The sequence below is a fragment of the Schistocerca cancellata genome, chromosome 8 (genome assembly GCF_023864275.1).
Source record: "Schistocerca cancellata isolate TAMUIC-IGC-003103 chromosome 8, iqSchCanc2.1, whole genome shotgun sequence".
NCBI lineage: Eukaryota > Metazoa > Arthropoda > Insecta > Orthoptera > Acrididae > Schistocerca > Schistocerca cancellata.
Window position 1 is genome coordinate 284599642 of NC_064633.1, and position 22774 is coordinate 284622415.

General features: G+C 42.6%; 1 protein-coding gene across 1 annotated transcript in view; it reads right to left on the bottom strand.

The window, feature by feature from the left end:
- LOC126095523 (myrosinase 1-like) overlaps positions 1–22774 on the bottom strand; it is a 78588-nt gene that overhangs the window by 17295 nt on the left and 38519 nt on the right. Inside the window, exons 6-8 of the mRNA XM_049910306.1 lie at positions 14319–14413; positions 5866–6013; positions 1481–1629 (exon numbers count right to left, since the gene is read on the bottom strand). Coding sequence (XP_049766263.1) covers positions 1481–1629; positions 5866–6013; positions 14319–14413 — 392 coding nt within the window. The remainder of the gene's footprint in view (positions 1–1480; positions 1630–5865; positions 6014–14318; positions 14414–22774) is intronic.

The window sequence follows — 22774 nt, forward strand, 5'->3', positions numbered from 1 at the left end:
TTGTAGTTAGATGAACCCCGTCATTAATATATCTGCAGCTCAGCCGACACCTCATGGATTAAATGAGAAACAAAATGAGCGGCGAATGAGGTGGGGGCGCAGTGTCTCCGGCTGTTTTATGATGTGGGTAGCGTGCTTTCATGGCTAGAAACATAGGTCGTATTGACAGTCCTGCAGGGAGGATACACCTACCTACACATCTATCTACCACTGTTCCATCTTTAAGGGGAGGGGAGGGGGCGTGAGAAATTTACCAGAGCCAACGAGAGGGGAACGTAGAAAATGTGGGTCACGGCCAAAATTTGAGAGGGAAACAGCTTTTCCTAACCTAACCACGACCTTCATACCGGTACTTTTAGTAACAGTGATTTATGGTTATAACAAAATTATCGGACATCACTGTGTGATAATACTATAGTTCCATAAGCCTGTAGAATCTGTGATCGGAATTAAGGTGAATTGGTTAACAACGTATTCTTTCTTTGTCAGATCTGGATATGACGGTCGACTTGGCCCATTCGTAATCGTGAATCGCTCTGTAAAATTGTATGAGCCACAATAATCTGATAAAGAATATGTGATTAGTTTACTGTGTCAAAATCTTGGGAATTTAAAAGACGATTTGTCCCCAATAAGTATAGAATAATGAAATACACCACGACAAAGAAGTATATATTTGCAGTTTGTCACAAAGAACAACATTAAGCTCGCACAACAATATAAATTTGCCCACAAAAGCACATCATTTGCTCTATTCATACTTACTCAAGATTATAATAAGAGAACTTATATGTACCTTACTATCTATTCCTTTCCCATTTTTGTGTAAATATGGAATACATTCTTTCCCATTCTGTTCTATGATGTACATACGAACCATTTGGTCTTCTTTTTAGTTCCTACTTTTATATACACGAAAGTTTGTAAAGGTGAGTTTGTCATGCAACTAAATATAAACCACATCGATTAATGTTATTCGTCTTAATGAATGACACTTAGAGGCATTCAAATGCATTTCTTTAATATTCTGTTACTGAACAGTCACTTCATCTGTTTTATTGATGGTATTTAATTATTATGATCGATTTCTAATTTTTAGAATTTGATCTCAGACGTTCTTGTAGCAGTCCAGCTTAACCGAAACAATGAAGTACAACGTGGCTGTATCAGCCCATGATAGTTTTGCGGTAAATAACTAAATATTTTTGAAATTTCTCGGCAATTGGCTCTACGTGCACTTACTACTAGTCACTATTGAAACGTGTTCTGGATTTATTGAAAGTGATATTGCATTAGTACATCCATTGCCAAACAGGGTAGGATGCAAGCTCGTTTTGCCCAGATTTGTTTTCCGAGCGAAAGGAGGAAACTGCCCTGCCCTGCACCTAGCTTCATACTTCCTTAATGCGTGTGTGTCACATACGATGGCAACAGAAATAAGAACCAGAATAAGAAATATAGCAGACAGTTGCAGACCTACCCTAAACCACAAGGCGGCAGATACAGGGTAATCCGTGAACGCGCCGAGGGTGACTCCCGCGTCATAGTCCATGGAAGGGTTGCTACCAGACTGTCCGTCCGATGCTGGGAAGCTGGTGTAGTGGTTCACCCCGACGAAGTCAGCAGTGCCTGCAACAAACAATACAGCCGTCTGAGCACGACGTCACCATCCGTCACACGCTGCAATGGGACAACAGTAGCGGCACGAGTTCAAACCGTATCACCAAAGATTTATCTGCTTTCGCGTTATATGGTACAGTATTTTATTAATACTTTCTATTTACGATTGTAGTACTATTATTTATTTGATGTGTATTGAAAAGTGCTTGTGTTGCCTATTTCGTGACGCCGGCTGAAATACGGTGAAAGCGAACAGCTAAACTTCGCGTTGCGTCACAGGATGCAAACCATAGCTGATCGACAGGAGTCAGTCGTAAGAAGCAGTTGAAGCGGCGCCAAATCTCCTGCTGCAAACTGTATTTTGTTTCGTTTTGAGACTTGCATTGTGCAGTCATTTATTTTACGAAGTCTGCTCTTGGCCCGTTAATAGATAACAGGCCAAGTTCATGTACAAAGTACACGTGTTTTACTGAATATTGATCAAAATATTTATGACTGTCATTTCATTCTCATGCATGAAAAAAGGACAAGCTTATTTTACAGTGATTAATTTAGGACTAATACTTGCTTGAATATTCTAACTAAAAGTTAATTTAATGGAAAGTTTTCAAAAATGTTACATACATCTCTGGGTCAAAAATATTACGAAGACTTAAATTAATTGGAACATAGGCTTATCAGAGGAAAAGACATTACCACCATTCTAATCTAATGAAAACTATGTATAGGTTGTGCAAAATAAAAGTAGCGAGGAGAATATTTCATGCGCCTTAAGGTAGCTAACCAATTTTCATCACGGGGATGCAGACGGTGTAAGTTGGGTTGCCTACCTTAAGGTTCAAAAATGGTTCAAATGGTTGCAAATGTCATTGGAGAAAACGCATTACAGTGTCAACTTCAAACAGGTAACTTACGAGATCTCACCGGAACCAGAAAAACCCAAAACAATAAAAACGAGGGTTAGCAACCCTGTCTGTGACAGTTAATTAGACTGAACTCGTCTACTACTTGATACAGAACATAAACAATGAGAAATATTTTTAATGTAATATAAAGCAGAAACACTTCCACGACAGTCACCCACATAGGAGCCTTGTATGCCATGGAGTGTCTGTGAGTAAAAAGAACGATTTTATTGAGTAAATGGTAATAAGAGAGAGAAGGACTCTTTGAAAGATCTGAGATACAACATTGGAAATCGAATGTCTGCGATGTCATTACCCAGATCTCAGCTACTGGGTGAGAGTAATCTTCAGGTTGTTCTACAAGGAGACGGGTAACTTTTTAAGCCATGTGAAAAAATTTCTCCTAAAGAGACACCACAAACTGCCATTTCATTTACAGGCAAAATACATAATTTATACTGTCTGGCTCATATAGCGAGGGAAAGATGTAAAGGAGTAAAGGAGCTGGAGCTGACAGGCGTAACAAGAAGAATGTAAGAGAGATTCCGAATAACGTCCATCATGGTTTTCAGAAACGACCCGTGAAGATAATGGATATGCTGTGACCATCGTCCCCAAGTGCTGTATTGCACGCAAAGTTTGTCATGGAGGCGACACAACTACAGAGTGACAGAATGAATCAAAGTCAAATGGTTCAAATGGCTCTGAGCACTATGGGGCTTAACTTCTGAAGTCATCAGTCCCCTAGAACTTAGAACTACTTAAACCTAACTAACCTAAGGACATCACACACATCCTTGCCCGAGGCAGGATTCGAACCTGCGACCGTAGCGGTCGCTCGGTTCCAGACAGTAGCGCCTAAAACCGCTCGGACACTCCGGCCGGCTACTTTAAGGTACCTGAAATATTTGCTGACCCAGTTTCAATTATTTTGTGCATCGTGTATAACGGACGGATAAAAACTACTCTGACGAAATATTAGGTGAAAAAATTTTATTTCTAGTGATGTTATTCAAAATGGAGATTAATGTTTGACTGATAGTCTGTCTTGAATGTATAGTTTAAACATTATTGGTGGTTGTTAAGACAAGGGCGATTAACAGTATTAACAGTGAGATTACGACCATTACTGGAAATGTTATTAATATGTTTCTTTCTTTCTACGATTTTATCTACAATGATACGAGCCTAACCTGCGTCTTACAAAAAGTTACGAAGTTGTAATAAGAGAATTGCTATATATGATAAAACAACCTGTATGACGGTTAATCTACTTCGGCAGTAACTTCAATCGTAGCCGGCGTACGTTACTTGTGATTTTCTGTAAAAGCAGTAAATTTTAGGCAGCCTGTCGAGTGTCAGGTAAGTTTTGTGTTGTGATTAGACGAAGACAGATGGTCACCAACATTATTAATTCAAGTTACATTCAGGCCAAACAGCTTAGAGAGCACCCTACCACGATACAGTGCATGCCGTATGTAATAACATTTCAGTCGTGTCTTGTGTAATCAAGTGATCTGAGTACACGCTTTATGGGACTGCACGACCCAGCGTTGTTTATGCAAAAATCAGTACAGCGCAACTGAAGCAGCAGAGACGTTCATTAATAATGCGATCGGCTCTCACACTCCAGCACTGCGGAGGGACATCAACAGTCATCTTATCAACATAATGCAGATGGTGGCTGAGCTAAAACGGTATGGAACTTCGGCTAACTTTCTCTGGATGCAAGTGCACCATGACATCCAAGAAAATAAGTGTTCTTGTCTCTTCGCAGTTATCATAATGCATAAAGGACACCTGCGTATTCCTCATTTTAGCGCATCCAACCATGCCACTCACCTTAAAGCAAGTACAATAGAACACTTGGAAAGAAGTGCAGTAAGAAACACGACGACACACATACGCAAGTACGACAAATTGCAGCCTCCACCTTTCACAAGATCGCGGTTATACGGATTAGACATTCGGAAGACGATACCTAACGCTCATCTTAGGTGCTCTTCGATCACAGAAATCTCTCCCATTATAGTCACAGGATAGGCGATAGGGACAGCCCAACTTTTTGTCAGATTCTTCACCTGAAAGTGATTTCGTGTGTGTGGTGTCGTGTTCAACAAGTGACTTTTTGCAATGTGCTCACTATGTGACACCTGTACCCCACTAACTTCACCACTATATCCCCAAAGCAAAGTGCAATAACTTACAGATTTTTTTGTCTCATTTAGGGTCAGCAGAGACCACATAATGTAACAATAAGGAATATCTGCTGTTCTAGGAATACCTTAAAGTTATTCATCAGTGATACGTGCTTTCATCGGCTACAGTTTTTTTCCCCAGATTCACTGCTATGCTCTTGAGATCCTTCCTTAAGACTTGTTCAGTACATTAATTCATCAGCCACATCGCATTCCATCCTGAACAGATAGCCACAGAACTTTAATCGTCGTTTCCTTTTTATCTTCATCAGCCGTTCATTACCCTGCATAAAACTCTTCCTACTATCGCGTGGCATTACACAGCTATTTTCCCTCGTACAGTCCACAGATGACTGACTATGACATCAGTTATGTATCAGTAATGAATTACTCCAATTTATTCTTCTAGTCCGCATCTTATCTGGATATTGAAGGCAGGAAAAATGTGTTGTCGAGTGTTAGGTACTCTTCTTATGAGTATTTCACCAACATTTACCTACTTTTAGTCTGATAACTTTCACCTTAGATACAGAGTTGCACTAAATCGTCGTTGCACTTGGGAGCAGACATGTCAGAACACGTAGGCATTTCATTCGCTCCATATTGTAGCATCAAATTAGTTGGCGCCTGCAGACAGGTAACCCAATGAACACGTTTCCAAAGCGGGCCACTGTCACTTCTGCCTTCCAAAAAGTACATATCAACAATTAGAATGAATTCCACCCATGCATTTATTAACATTTGCCCCGCTACAAATGGTGACCATATTGAGCACCTGTAATGGAGAGGTGTTCTATCCACTGATTATGTCTATATCTGGTACCTCTTTTAGTTTTCACACAGTCATCTCCTGAAATCCGGAAGGTATATACGAATGACCTTGTATAGTTTGATACTTAAATGTGCGACCCAGTGAAACTGTCAATTAATCCTAAATTATTGTGCAGAGTGCTCCAAAAAAGAATGTATTAGTGACCTCTTGGAGGAGATCATTGCATAGATGTTGAAACAAGAACAGAGTCATCAAAATATGCTAAAATCTGTTAAGACTTTCATGAAAGTAGACCTCAAAAGTTCACGTGGTCAGCAAGGGACTATAGTTCTGCACATGGGATGGCACACTTGCTTCCGGCGGCACTCACCCCTGATGTATTCGACCTCGTCGGGGGTGAACTCCACGAGGCGGGACCTCGCGTAGCCGTCTGCCCTGCTGTTGTTCGCTACCCTCTGCTTCACCACCTCTGGATAGTCTCCCTCGGCGCTGAAAATCGGGTGTCCAAAAATACCAGCCTTGGAGAAAAGAAACAAATATTTCTTAATAACACAAGGCTGTCCTTTCATCAGAACAATGCAGCACAGATTCTACAAAAATCTAACCCTATTGAATGTTCATGTTTTCACGGCGTATTGTTTGATGTATGAAATTCGGCCGTACCGAAAAGTAGACTTCTGCTAATATTCTGTTGGGAAGAAAATTAGTACACCTGGAAAGACGATGCCGATTTTGATCGGATGGCGGCACATGCCACCTGGAGGATATTAGATGTACTGATAATCGTTTCAAAGTCGTCTGCCAATATCTAGATAGCGTAGTGGCATAGCTACCAGAGCGTCATTTGTGTCTACCTTTTAATAGGAAATGCTCATAGCCAGAAGGCTCAGTTTGTCACAAACATGTAAAGCAGGCAGGTACCAATGCCACGGAGACAGACTAGGGTCTCCTACAGCCAAATGAGCGAGTTTCAAAGGGTCAAATTATGGTCTTCTGAGTGGCAGGATTGTCCTTTCGAAGAAATTACAACACAAGCTGGGCGTGCTGCGTTAGTTGTGATACGATGCAAGCATCAGTGCTCGCATGAACATTCTCACAGAGGAAGAAGACGTTCTGGACGTCCACGCAGCACAGACGTCCGCCAGGACCGTCGTGTTGTAAAGGCAGGAGTGGCAGATGGTACAGCTATCACAGCACAGATAAGAGGGTTCGTGTCAACACGAACTGTTGCGAACTGGTTAGCAGCCGTGGGACTACAGGCACGCACACCTCTAGCCCGTCTTCCTCTCAGCCCAAAGCATCGATGTGCATGGCTCGACTGGTGTCGTCAGAGGATCACTTGGAAGATGGAATGGCGGGCTGTAGTCTTCGGCGACGAAAGCAGATTTTGCTCGCACGCAAGTTGTAAGGCGTCTTGGTCTCCTGACCTTCATTGCTTACATGTTCCGCCCTTACAACCATATTACGCACATCAAGATGCATCATTAGAACCCAAACTTGATAAGATAAAGTCAATGTTGTATGAATTCATGTAAACGATGTGCAATTAACAAGTAAGTGCACTGTGGTTGAAATACTCGAGGCTGGCGTACACACATACATTCCAGACACAACGGTCACAGAAGCCTTTAGTTCGGGAGAGAAACCGCACAATGGGACGCCGGTCCCTTCAGAGAACGACCCAGCCTATGTCGGCCGGTGACCGCCGATGTAGCGGACAGCGTGGGCCCAAGTGAAAAGGTGGAACGACCCCGTGTTCGGCTTAAAAGCAAATTCCGCTACATTGTGTGGGAGCGGCCAGCCTACGCATTCTTTACACATAGCACACAGTTTCAGAGATTTTCACAGGGAGACAGCAAACGCCAAACGCCAATACTACAGGTTTCCGGATTGGTCGCCTTAAACGAAACGTCATTCTCCCATTTTAGAAGAGAACTGCTGATTGGCAGACGATATTTCTGACGCCTTGAGCTGAAGGAATAATGGAAGAGACCGAAAGATATATCCCTTCATGTCTGGCATGGAGAGGCGCCATTCCGTTGTTGCTCTTGAAGCGAGGAACAAGTCTCTCCTCAGTACTTCACTGGGAGAGCACCTCTGTCAACAGCGAATCGAAGTGCTACTCTATATTTAGTCCTTGTGATTAAGCGTTGTGCACTGTGTTGGCCGACACACTTATCGTGCGGTGTGAATGGACAGAGTTATAGTTAAATGCCTGCGAGCGAATTTTAAGTGGCATCGTGGTGGACTGGTTACCTGACCAGTGTACCACGCCAATAGTTAGACTAGGGGCGAATAGGAATCCTTGACTTCATCAAGGCATAGGGAGAGTTTGATTGGCGAAGGTCAATCCAGACAGAACGAGAGTTATCTTATTTGTCAGCAGCCAGTGGCGCAGACGGCAGTCATCGCAGCTTATGGTATTGTGCGCTACAACTATTGTGAGTCCCATATTTCCTCCACAACAGTACACTTCACTGCATTTCACACGCAACAGCCTCGACCGTGCCTAGCAACATTCTAAAGGATAATTATTCAAGTTGAGTAGGTGCGCTTCTCAGCCATTCTGCCAAGTCAACAACCATCTTAAACTTTGTATAGAAATTTCATTAGCGAATCCTATCCTTGAGAGGTAACTTCACATTCCGAAAAGAACCAAGATATAACTTGTTCAATTCATAACTAAAAGTGCCATTGCTAACCAGTGCTGTTTGCGCTCTTGGTACATGCAGAATGTTGTCAGACCCTTTCTTGTGCCATACTTCCAACAGAAAGGTGATGTGTTGTTCTAACAGGAAAATTCTCGCCCACACGCTGTCCGTGAAACTCAACATGCCCTGCAAGACGTGCAGAACTTCCTTGGCCAGCACAATCTCTGGACTTGTTTCCAATGGAGCACCGGTGGGATATGATGGGACTCATCAGCCAACAACTCTTACAGAACTATATGAACAGGTCGATCAGGCATGGTATAACGTATCCCAGGACAGTATTCGCCGTCTGTATGGTCGACTGGATGCCGGAGTCAGTACCTGTATTGCCGCCCATGGAGGTTACGCCACGTACTAATATAGGTGTTCCAGCAAGGGTCGATACCTAGTGCAAGGGAACTACTTCTGCTATTGATCTGTGAATGTAATCATGCAGAAATCTAATAGGTAGAGGTGTGGCCGAGTGTCTGTATTTGATACTCGTATTGTACTATGTGGCCTATTAATTTAAAAAGTGTGCTTTTTGTCAGGTAGTTTTATCATTTATGACTGTCATAGATGGTCATTCGAGGAAATATACTCCATCTGTAGTTTTGCTGCTGTGAAAAATATTAAAAACCTTCGTTCTGGGATGACTTCAGTAGCTTTCACACCTTCACTACGCAGGAACTGAATAACGGGGCCCTGTTTCCCTTTAGAGAAAGTGGATGGTAGGGCGCCTGTTGTGGTGTTTGTGCATATGCGTGATTCTGCCATCTCTCTACATCCAGCACAATGTAGGAAATATGCACTAGTGACGCTCTTCGCTCCTTAAAGTTCTCATTTGTCTCAACGCTCCGCATTCTACTCATACGTTGTATAGTCTTTGCTAGTTAGCATAGAGATGTAAGTATACACATATTTATTTCTCAGCATGAAAGAATATTGGATTGTCTTGACCTGGGAAGTTGTCGAATGGAGCACACTGAGCTTGTTAAGGGCAAATGAGAGGCTGCTTGAGTGAATAAGCAGAGAAATTTATGTGAAAGTTGTCAAATATGCATCAATTTGAAAGGCTTGTAGCAGCTGTGATTATGTCTCCCAACATTCTTCCGCTACGTCTGTTTTTGACCTACTTGGGACCACGTCTGGTCAACTGTTAATATTTACTTAGTCTTGTGGCATTTTCTGCTGCTCCTTCCTTTTTTCTGACCAGAGAAAAACATTGTAGGCGTCTGCACTGGAGGGAGGGGGGGGGGGGGGGGGGGAAGGTGACGTGCGGGGAAGGGAAGGGATGGTTGAAGGAGACGAACTGGCAACAATTACTTAGTATTCTCCAAACATACTAATGCTGCAACCTTATTTTACGTAGCTACTACCTGAAGTATAATAACTGAGAGTGGAATTTGGACAGATTATTTTGCTATTAGGCTCGTAACGTTTAGAGAAATTCCTGCTGTATCTACATTTTAGTACTGACAGTGCGTATTATGTCAAAAATGCCGAGCTATACCGTGGCTCGAAATCCTCTTTAATTTTAGGTCCCCTTTAACTGGCTGGGTAAGTCAGTTCAGAGTTAGAAGAAAGACAGTGGAATGCCACCTTTAATAGGAACGCTTGTAGTAAAGCACTGTGGTGCTAAAACCAACCATAGAGTTGATGACAACTTTAACTTTTTTTTAAAAAAATATTGAATGGTAACTGAAGAAAAAACCACGAACTCAACCTACACTGGAAACTTTACGCTGAGGTGACAAAAGTCAGGGGATACCTCCTTCTGCCTGGCGTAATGCAGCAACCCAACCTGGTTTGGACTCAACAAGTTGTTGGAAGTCCCCTGCAGAAATATTGTGTCATGCTGCCTCTATAGCAGGCCATAATTGCGAAAGCATCGCCGGTGCAAGATTTTGTGCACGAACTGATCTCTCGAGTATGTCCTATAAATTTTCTATGGGATTTAAGTTGGGCAGTCCGGGTGGCTAGATCATTCGCTTCAACTCTCCGCGATATTCTGACATGGCTCAATGTCAGCCATAAAAATCCATTATTGTTAGGGAAGATGATGTCCATGAACGGCTGCAAATGGTCTCCAAGCACCCGAACATAATCAGTTCAGGTCTTACCAACTGAAATTGGGACTCATCTGACCAGGTTACGGTTTTCCACTCGTCTAGGGTCCAACTGATATGGTCACGAGCCCAGGAGATGCGCTCCAGGCGATGTTGTGTTAGAAAAGACCTTCGCATCGGTCGTCTTCAGTCAAGCCCATTAATGTTTCGTCGCGCTGTCGTAACGGATACGTTAGTCGTACGTCCCACATTAATTTTTTGCTGCTTATTCACGCAGTGTCGTTTGTCTGTTAGCACTGACAACTCTGCCCAAACGCAAGAGAAGGCCGTCGTCCACTGCGTTGTTCATGATGAGAGTTAATGCCTGAATTTCGGTAGTCTCTGCACACTCTTGAGACTACGGATCTAGGAACACTGAATTCCCGAACGAGTTCCCAAACGAATAGACCAAGCGTTTAGCTCCAACTACACTATGTGATCAAAATTATCCGGACATTCCCAAAATATACGTTTCTAGTATTATGTGTATTGTGCTGCCACCTACTGCCAGGTACTCCATATCAGCGACCTCAGTAGTCATTAGACATGGTGAGAGAGCAGAATGGGGCCCTCCGCGGAACTCACGGACTTCGAACGTGGTCTGGTGATTGGGTGTCACTTGTGTCATACGTCTGTACGCGAGATTTCCACACTCCTAAACATCCCTAGGTCCATTGTTTCCGATGTGATAGTCAAGTGGAAACTTGAAGGGACACGTACAGTCTGTTGACTGACAGAGACCGCCGACAGTTGAAGAGGATCGTAACGTGTAATAGACAGACATCTATCCAAACCTTCACACAAGAATTCCAAACTGCATCGGGATCCTCTGTAAGTACTACGACAGTTAGGCGGGAGGTGAGAAAACTGGGATTCCATGATCGAGCGGCTGCTTATAAGCCACACATCACGCCGATAAATGCCAAACGACGCCTCGCTTGGTATAAGGAGCGTAAACATTGGACGGTTGAACTGTGGAAAAATGTTGTGTGGAGTGACGAATCACGCTACACAATGTGGCGATCCGATGGCAGGGTGTGGGTACGGCGAATGGCCGGTGAACGTTGCCAGCATGTGTAGCGCCAACAGTAAAATTCAGAGGCGGTGGTGTTACGGTGTGGTAGTGTTTTTCATGGAGGGGCTTGCACCCCTTGTTGTCTTGCATGGGACTATCACAGCACAGGCCTACACTGATGTTTTAAGCACCTTCTTGCTTCCCACTGTTGAACAATTCGGGGATGGCGATTGCATCTCTCAACACGATCGAGCGTCTGTTCATAATGCACGGCCTGTGGCGGAGTGGTTACACGACAATAACATCCCTGTAATGGACTGGCCTGCATAGAGTCCTAAGCTGAATGCTATAGAACACCTTTGGGATGTTTTGGAACGCCAACTTCGTGCCAGGCCTCACCGACCGACATCAGTACCTCTCCTCAGTGCAGCACTCCGTGAAGAATGGACAGCCATTCCCCAAGAAACCTTCTAGCACGTGATTGAACGTATAAGTACGACAGTAGAAGCTGTCATCAAGGGTGGGCCACCACCATATCGAATTCTAGCATTACCGATGGAGGGCACCAAGAACTTTTAAGTCATTTTCAGCCAGGTATCTGGATACTTTTGATCACATAGTGTATCATTCCGCGTTCAAAGTCTGTTAATTGCCGTCGTGTGGCCATAATCACATTGGAATCTGCTTCACATGAATCATCTGGGTACCATGACAGCTCCGCAAATGCACTGCCCTTTTATACCTTTCCGAACTTCACAGAAGGTGTCCCGCGAACGTTTCAAGGTTCGCGGGAGACCGTCTGTGAAGCTTGGAAATTAGAAGACGAAGTACTGGCAGAAGTAAAGTTGTGAGGAAGGAACGTGAGTCGTGCTTAGCTAGCTTAGCCGGTAGAGCACTTGCCCGTGAAGGGCAAAGTCCCTGAGTTCCTAGTCTCGGTCCGGCATACACAGTTTCAATCTGCCACACTCCGCTGCAAAGTGAGAATCTCATTCTGGAATCCGGTGGATGACTTTACATGGAGGAGAGAGAAGAAAGAGTGTGGCGAGTGTAACCTAGGAGTTTGGTATTTGTCACAGCATTGTTTCATTTCCATGAGGAGCGTTCAGAAACACAGACACTACTGCCCAAAGGAGAGGAGAGGTCGACAAGGGTCAACTACAGCAGCAGATGACCGCTGCATTGTGCAAAAGCCAAGAAGAGGCCCATGTCTAATAGCGAGCGGAAACCACATTTAAAAGGACTGAAAAGCACGCAGTCTCACAGTGGCAAGGCAACTGCATTGTTGTGGTCTCTTTGCACGACGATCAGTACTTTGTATTCCATTGAAACCTGCTCATCAGCGGCATCATTTAGAGGGGTATATGGAGTGGACTAACAAGGAGTGGGGTCGCATGCTCGAATGAAAACAGTCTGAGTAGTGATCCTGGACGTACGGTCATATGGAAAAGGATGAGAACATGCAATGCACCCAGGAACACAAGCATGATCGTTTCGGTGATCCAGGTGTCATAGCGCGGGGAGGCATAATGTTTCGCGGGTGTACCGACCTCCAAATCTTTCAACACGGTACACTCATCGATCACCGTTGTTGTGACACTATACTCCATACCCAGTTGCGACTTTTCAGTGGTGCATTCGGCCCCGAATTCATTTTTTATGGATGGCAGTACTCGACTGTATCGAACTGAGCCGGTAGAAGGGCTCTGGAACGAGAGGGTATTCGGCGAATGGGTTGAACTGTCTTTTTCCCAGACTTAAATTCAATAGAGCACTTATGGGACGTGTTGGGGAGGCGTATTGTAGCGAGTCTACATCTACCGACGACCATCGAGCAGCTGTCACCCGCGAAGGTGGGGGAATGGAAGTCCTACTACAAGAACTCGTTCCCAACCTTGAGGCCAGCATGGCAGCACGTGGCAGAGCATGTATTGCAGTTCATGATGATCATACACCTTATTAAGAACCATGTCCTACCTTTTGTCACGCCTAGGGGACCATCATAAATCGCGGTGGCTTCAGTGTAATTGTTGTTTTTGAATGAAGGTGTCATTTCTGTTCGTGTCAATGCATTTTTATTTCCATTAGCTTCTGTACTATACTGTAGTAGTTCTATCTATGCATCGTTCAAGCATAATTGAGATATGTTACTTCGCAATGAGACATCGTGCGAAAGTTACTTTCGTCCTTTAGTATCGCATACCAGTGTAACTAGGCATCTTAACTCTTGAAGTCAGAAAGTAGTCACTGCCGTCTCAGTAATCTGAATATATGTTTCCTAATAATTACTGCGGCACATAATTTATTTATATTTGTTTCACGATTTTATATGTATATGTACTTTTACTGAACTGACATATTGTGGTTTGGCATTCAGTATTCTGGGGTTGAATCACCGTTCCTAGTGCTGTATTGTAACGTGTATGATTCCGAAAAGTTATTGCAGCAGTTTTTCCGGGTTAGGCAGTGAAAAACTGTACCGGTAAGTGCTTATATCTTACAAAGCGTTTGCGCTGTCGGATACGAATTAATCGAGTGACAGTTTTTACTGTAGAAATTATGGTATTAAAATTTTAACACGAAGCGTGTTTCTATAGGCCGAAGAACTGAATTCCTGGATCCCAGTTGTTGAGCAAATGAAGTGATTTATACATGGCACAAAAAACCGGAAGGCAACACCAAGTTAATGAGTTACAGGTGATCTATTGGCACGGATCACTAGCGAGGTGCCTGGGAACTGGTGGAGAGTTAGTCTGTCAATAAGCTAAGTTGGCACAGTTTTAGCAACAAATCTTTAGTTTACTGGAACTTACACAGCTGTCTAGTGATGAAAACACTTGTAATGTCGAAAACAAAACTATAGACAAAACAATATCTGTAATTTCGAACAAATACGGGACCTAACGTAGGGGTACCTAACAGGCATCTCGGATTACTTTCTTGCAGCACAGCTTAGCCTTGAAATGTGGACAGGGAACTTGTGATAAGGTAGTGATTATTTTCCGGCACTTACGTAGAATTGTAGCTTCCGGTCTGCAGCGGCGATGTCTGCCGTTGAGTTTGTGGCTGGCTCGTACCACATGATGTTAAGGGCAATGCCGACCTTTCCTGGAATAGAAAATATCATCACATTTTTATTTCCTTGTCTAACCGAAAACAGAGTACAAGCTACGCGTTGACACCCATATGATTCTATGTAAAGCGCACGAGTGCGCACACAGCAAAGAAGGCACTCAAAACGAACTTTCAGCCACTGAAGAAATGGCCATTACTAGAGGCGGACAACTGATACGATAATGCGACAAGACTCGCACCTGGTGCACATTTAGCACATGAATTCAGCAGAATATGAAATTCTACGATCTTTCATGCAGATGACGAGAAGTCCTGTTTTATTATACATATCACGCTAGATATGTAAATAAGGTGGACATAAGGACCATATCTTAAGGGTAATGAATATGCGTCAATGTTTTGAATTGCACAGTAGTCGAAATCTCAATCCCTGTATACATAACGAAGTGTCCTGACTAATTGTTTCATCATCGCCCAGCACAACCCGTAAGGAGAGAAATTTGAAATCCGAAGGTGTTGATCTTATACTGTAGGTATTGTTTTGCAAGGAATTGTTCGAAATTCCATCCCTAAGGGGGTGAAGTAGGGGATGAAAGGTTTTTTGAAAATATGCAACTATTAAGGAAATTCTGAAGCTATAACTACGAAAATAGGTATTTGGTTTCTTGGACAGAAATAAAAAAATTACATGCTTCAACATTTTTGAAAATGCAACAAGTAGGGAAAGAGGGGGGGATGGAGTAAAATAATGAGAGGAAGTTTAGTTTAAAAATAAATCATTATTAAAGTACTACTGAGATTTTTAAAAGCTACATCTATGAAAATTGGTATTTTACATGTAGGTTAGGAATTAAAAATACGTGGTTCAGCGCTTTTTGCAAATTCAATCCCTAATGGGGTGAAGCAGATGACGAAAATTTTTGGAAATATTTCGTTACCATAAAACATATTTAAAGCTAAAGCTATGAAAACTGATAGTTGACTTCTCAAGAAATATGCCTATGTGTTAAGGAATGGAAGTTTGTATGCAAATATCACCATAAGAACTCAAAAGGTAGGCTTCACAAAGACATCTGACTCCAGCTACCAGCATCACTTTTTCGTCAGAAATTCATTCGGAAAAGACCATGCTTCTATGGCCTTAATTAGCCTGAAGAATTTAGATGTTGCAATTTTGGGATAACATAAAAATTCAATTAAAGAAAAACAAAAAAGATCTGCGCAGCCCACAAAGTCTACGCGAGCAAAGCAGCGCGAGCTAAGTTAGTCATAAATAAATCGATTTAATAACAAACCAGTCAGAAAATTTTGACCTTTCTAACCTAGTGCAGGACTATGAAAGCCAGCAAACAGAAGTAATATACAGTATGTTTCAAAGTCTTTGCGCCAAATGTCTAGAGGTGATAGATCGCGGCACGAGAAACAACTTTTGTTAGAGTACAAACTTTCGCTGATGGTGGGCGTCCTTTAGTATTCGTCGGGAATGGGACGATGAGATTTCACCGAACTAGGAGGGATGTACTGACCAGGAGTGCTGCATACTATCTACACTAGTAAATTGATAGAGTGATTTTCAACAAGACAATCTCAACATTAAGTGTCTCTAAGCAGAACTAGTTATTTTAGAAGCCGACCAGGAACTTTGCTGCACCTACCCTCTTTCATACATAACAGATGACTGCATCATAGGCAACACACAAGGAATCTATACACCAGACAGTGCCCATGCCGTGCCTACGCTTTGCTCATTGTGTGGGGCATAACCAATGTAATTCTTGTAAATGATATCTTTGTTGAGGAACAAACCAGTGATGTCTTTAGTTTCACTGTCTTCCTAGACAAGTTATCATTTTCTGCGGTCTTCCATACCGAAACAGCTTGAGAATGTCATCATGTTATCCTTTCCTGCTACTATAACTAATGTAAGTCCTCTGGTTGCTAGTCGTGTATACACATATTGTTTGTAAAAAAATTGAAGAGTATTTGGCGAAAAGTGAAGCATATGGATGAACATTAAGACCTCAGATATCAAGCCTCTATTAAGTAAAGAAGGGAAGGCTGATGGCAATGTTATTAAAAGAAAAGAAGATGCAAGTAGAGATAAGATGGGATACTGCGAGAAGAATTTGTCAGATCAGTTAAAGACCTCAGACGAAACACCGCCTCTGAAATAGACGGCATTTCCTCAGAACTATTGACATCCTTGGGAGGACCAACCATGACGAAGCTGTTCCACCTGGTGTACAAGATATGTGAGACAGGCGAAATACCCTCAGATTTCAAGACGAATGTAATAACTCCTGTATATTAGGTGCTGACAGATGTGAATATAACACAGGTGTGACACGAAGTCATGAAGGAGGCGTACGATTGTGTCGAACAATAAGTGCAGTCTTCAGAATCCATGACTGGTTAGTGGGGAGAAAGTCGTTGATAGGCTGCATGCTGACTTTATTAGTCCGATATCAAACGCTTCGGACATTGCCATCATCAGATATCGCGGAATATCACGTTGCACCTAGAGACAAAAGTTACATTTTGCAGTAGGAACGATCATAAGCAGACTTTGTGTTAATATTACCGAACAATTATTTTAATACGTCAGGGATGCGAAATAATGACACGACTCTATTACAGAAGAATAGAAGAACTGGTAGAACCCGACCCCGGGGACGGTCAGCTTTGGTTCCAGAGAAAGGTAGGAACATGGAAAGTACTCGTAATTACAACCCTGCGGCTTACTTTAGATAATAGGCTGAAGGGAGGCAAACCTACATAAATAGCATTTGTGTATTTAGAGAAATATTTTGATAATATTGACCGGAAAATAAAATTCTGAAGGGAGCAGAGGTAAAATACAGAGAGCGAGAGTTATCTGGGACTCGTAAAGAAGCCAGACTGCAATTATAAAAGCCAACGGACGTGGAAGAAAAGTAGTAGTTGAAGAGTTAGTGAGACAGGGTTGTAGCCTCTCTTGAATATTATTTAAACTGTACATTCAGCAAGCAGTAAAGGAAACCGAGGAGAAATTTGTATAGTGAATTAAAGTGTAGGGAGAAGAAATAAAAAATTAACATTTGCCGATGTCACTATAGTTCTGTCATAGATGGCAAATGACTTGGAAGAAAAGTTGAATGAAATGGATAATATCTCGAAAAGACGCTCTAACACGAATACCAACAAAAATAAAAAGAGGGTAATGGAATGTAACTGAATCAAATCAGGTCATATAATTACCTTAGGAAATGAGACACTAAGAGTCGTAGATGAGCTTAGTTACTTGACTGGGAAAATATAAGGGCAGTCAAATGAAAAGGAGACAGATGGAAAAAGCTGTTTATTATTTCAAAAATAATTGCAATAACTGTTAACATATTTAACCCACTGTGAGACAAGACGGCTAATGCCTTCAAGGCAAAATATTTGACGCTGAGTACGGAACCATGATTGTATGTAGGCGAACACCTCTTCGTCCGAAGCTAAGCGACGCCACCAGCGTCTTCCTTGAAGGCTCCAAAAATATGGAAATCGCTTGACGAGAGAGCGAGACTGTATGGAGAATGTGTAAGGGCTTTCAAGTGAAACTTCTGGAGCTTAGTCGCAATAATCTTGGCAAAACATGTGGGTGGGCATTATCCTTGAAAAGAATGGTACCGTCCGTCACACACCTGGGAGTTAAATTCCGCGCTTTAACTTTTGCAAAGTGTCCACGTACCGCTGTGCGCCATGGCGCCGTGTTTCAGAAATTCGATGACCAACGGGTCGTTGCAGACAAAGAAAAAAGCTATAATCATTTTGCCGGTGCTGACGAGAATGTTGTTTCGACTACGCTGCAGAAGTTTCTCTGGGAAGCCCTTACACGTAGTCCGTACAGTCTCGATCTCTCCCCACGCAATTTCATAGTTTTGGAGCCTCTAAGAAAGATATTCGTGGCAGTCGATATGCTTTAGACGGAGAGGCACACGTCTGTGTACACTCTTGGTTTCGTAGGCAACCGTGTCATTTTTCCGTGAAGGCGTTGATTGTCTTGCCATACAGTGGGATAAAGGTATTAACAATTACAGCGGTTATTTTTCTTATAATAAACAGTTTACTTACCTTTTTTTGTATGCCTCGCTTTCATTTGGTTGCCTATTATCAGTGACGATGACCGTAGTAGAGAAGATATAAAAAGCACACCGGCAATAGGAACAAAAGTATGTCGGAAAAAGAAAAATTTGTTAACGTCGAATATAATTTAAAATGATAGGGAAGTCGTTTCTGAAGGTGTTTGTCTGGGGTGTAAGGTGCGGAAGTGAAACGTGGACTATAAAGAACACAAACAAGAAGAGAATAGAAGCTTTTGAAATATGGTGCTATAGAAGTATGCTGAAGATTAGGTGGGTAAATTGAATAAATAATGAGGTGGTAGTGAATCGAATCGGGATAAACTGAAATATGTCGCACAAATTGACTGAAAGAAAAGATCAGTTGATAGGATACATCCTGAGGCATGAAGGAATTGTCAATTTGATGATGCAAGGAAGACTCGGGGTTGAAAATTGTAGAGGGAGACCACTGTTTGAATACAGTAAGCAGGTTCAATTGGCGCTGCAATAAACGATTCTTCAAAATTATGACCACAACTGTGGTATCGACGTTGTGTTGGTCGACCGCATACATCACCGGGGAAGACGGGACTTCAAATAGAGTGCCATCGCGTGTCAGCCGGGCCTCGTTCTGCTGTCTCCAGGGCTCACCGTCTTCAGATCGTAAGCATGTCATTCTCAATGGAGAGAAATCTTCCGAAGTAAGAGTGATTTCAGGTGTGCCGCAGGGGAGTGTCGTATTACGGTTGCTATTCACAATATACATTAATGACCTTGTGGATGACATCGGAAGTTCACTGAGGCTCTTTGCGGATGATGCTGTAGTATACCGAGAGGTTGTAACAATGGAAAATTGTACTGAAATTCAGGAGGATCTGCAGCGAATTGACGCATGGTGCATGGAATGGCAATTCAATCTCAATGTAGACAAGTGTAATGTGCTGCGAATACATAGAAAGAAAGATCCCTTGTCATTTAGCTACAATATAGCAGGTCAGAAACTGGAAGCAGTTAGTTCCATAAATTATCTGGGATTAGGCATTAGGAGTGAGTTAAAATGGAATGATCATATAAAATTAATCGTCGGTAAAGCAGATGCCAGACTGAGATTCATTGGAAGAATCCTAAGGAAATGCAATCTGAAAACAAAGGAAGTTGGTTACAGTACGCTTGTTCGCCCACTGCTTGAATACTGCTCAGCAGTGTGGGATCCGTACCAGATAGGGTTCATAGAAGAGATAGAGAAGATCCAACGGAGAGCAGCGCGCTTCGTTACAGGATCATTTAGTAATCGCGAAAGCGTTACGGAGGTGGTAGATAAACTCCAGTGGAAGACTCTGCAGGAGAGACGCTCGGTAGCTTGGTACGAGCTTCTGTTGAAGTTTCGAGAACATTCCTTCACCGAGGAGTCAAGCAGTATATTCCTCCCTCCTACGTATATCTCGCGAAGAGACAGAGGCATACCGACAATCCTTCTTTCCACGAACAATACGTGACTGTAATAGAAGGGAGAACCGATAGAGGTACTCAAGGTACCCTCCGCCACACACCGTCAGGTGGCTTGCGGAGTATGGATGTAGATGTAGATGTAGACACGTTCGCCCCAGAAGACGCCGACATCGCTTCGAGTCACTTCAACCAAAAAACACTCCACGCGTCCTTTTAGGTAGGCACAAACCGGGTTCCACCTCAGACCTGGGAAGACTCGCAGTGAAAATAGATGGACCTAATGTGACTCTACTAATCTGTTAATAGTCAGCATGTGTTTGAACATTGTACTGATAGCCAGTGATCCACTGTATCAAAGTACAGAGTGTGGAAAGCTCACATCTAAAGATATAAAATTTATTCCAGTCCATCGTGGCGCGGCTGTGATTAATATAAAAAGACATTCCTAGGTCGCCGAATGCTCTTTATTGGCTCAAGAACGACGGCTTTCACCAGGGTAGGGCAACATCAGATTGTTTGGAAGTACAGTTGCAAATGAACCTTTAAAACTAGATTCCAAGAACATATCCTAAAACAGCTAAAACATAACTCCGCTTTATTGGGGATCTCATATCTTGCGGCCACGAGCCACCCACAATCGGGGACCTAATGATTTTACACTGCGCTCCTCGCATCCGGCGTTTCTGATTTAGGTTTTCCGTGTTTTCCCCTAAATCACTTAAGACAAATGCCGGGATGGTTGCTTCGAAAGGCCACGGCCGCTTTCCTTCTCCACCCTTCACTAATCTGACCTTGTGCTCCGTCTCTGATGCCCTCGTTGTCGACTGGACGTTAAACACTAATATCCTCCTCCTTACAAAATGGTTCAAATGGCTCTGAGCACTATGGGACTTAACATCTGTGGTCATCAGTCCCCTAGAACTTAGAACTACTTAAACGTAACTAACCTAAGGACAGCACACACATCCATGCCCGAGGCAGGATTCGAACCTGCGACCGTAGCAGTCGCGCGGTTCCGGACTGAGCGCTTAGAACCGCATGACCACCACGGCCGGCCTCCTCCTTACACCGCGATTTTAAAGGGAGGAGGCTTAGCCTTATGGAAAAAACTGAAATCGTTAACTACTCCTATACTACGAAGATTGTCTTACTCAGTGATCAATTGGCCAGTAAAGACCAAGTTTTTTTAGTATTTTATGTTCCCTATCTTTAAAGAATTTTTGAATTCCTGCAATGATATTTAATCAATGAAGTCTTATGTTTATATCTCTTCATGTTTTTACCTTAAAAATACTGGTTTCGTAATCACATAATTGTATTTAATATACTTGGGTTTTTAGTTTGTCTTGTTTTATCTGGAAGGTTCGTTTTTGCTTTAGTCATTTTACTTAATTTTAGCGATAATGCCTTCTCCCTTATGTCGCTCCCATCCCTTCCCCCTGTGCATAATATTGTATTATGAAGGTACTATTTTTAAGTTATAAGGGTTACTGTAGGTTCCTGTTATGGTTTTACCTTTAAAATTCTAATTTTGCAATTGCATTTTATCTTATGGAATATTTGAGATGCAGTTTTATACTGAAAGTTCCTGTTCACGACAGCAGAATTACATGTTAGTTTTAGGATTATAAACTAACAGTGTTTTGGGTCTTACGCTCTTGACAATTACTGACCCCCCTCTTAGTTTTAGTCATTCTACATATTTTTTTTAAAATTTTTTACTGATAAGCGTTCCTGCTTATGTGCTTTCTAAGTCGTGCTCTGGAACATAGATACACTAAATTTTTAATTAGGAAAGTTTCTATTTGGACGTTTGTATTGCATACTTCTTTTTACTTATTTTATTGTCAGCTTCCCCACTCTGTTTATTGTATCACGCACCTCTGCCGCATTTCTTCTTCCTGTTTCTCAATTTTTCCTATTTCATTGCACTACATTCACACAATTGAACCCCATGCTTTTGGTATTGGATAGGATTCTGTAATAACGTTTATAAAATTTGATTTCCTGAAATTTCCTGGCAGATCAAAACTGTGTGCCGGACCGAGATGCGAACTCGGGACTTTTGCTTTCCGTGGGCAACTGCTGTAACATCAAAGTTTCCCAACCTCGACTCATGACGCGTCCTCATAGCTTTACTTCCGCCAATAACTACGTTCCAAGGTACTGGCAGACGTAAAGCTGTGAGGACCCGTCATGAGTCGTGGTTGGGCGGCTTAGCGGGTAGAGCAGTTGCCAGCGAAGTGCAAGGGTCCCGAGTTCGAGTCTCGGTCCGGTACACTTTCAAATAAGCGCACACTGCGCTGTAGAGTGAAAATTTCTTTCTGTAATATATTTCCTACTCAACGTGTTTGTAGCTCGCTTGTGAGAAATTCTTTCCCTCTACTGTGATTGTTGATTGACGGCTTTGTACATGCATTTGGTGCCACCTAGAGACCGTTATCTTTACTAGCGCCATCGGTCGCTTCTGATTCTATCAGTACCGTGTATATATTGCTTGAAGGATGATCGGCCAACGACACTTTGTTGCGGACCCATGTTTAGAGTTGAGCGTGCCCTTAGTTTGCGCTTCTATGACTGATGACGCACATCGCACGAGGTAAATCGACGGCTATACTCTTTAAGTATGCCTCTGTAGGTTTATTATTGGTGTTTTTGTACCATCTCCTGCCGTGTTTCTATGTTCCTTTACCGGCTATTTTAGCAGTATTCCACGAATGCTTTTGGCCAGTAATTACAACATATTTTACGTGCTTTCTTATCCTTTCTTTATTACAAATTTAGTTTTTGGTTTTCACTGTTGAGAACAGTACCTTAGGAGAGGACCACGCCCGGTTATTATGTTCGGTTCTCATTG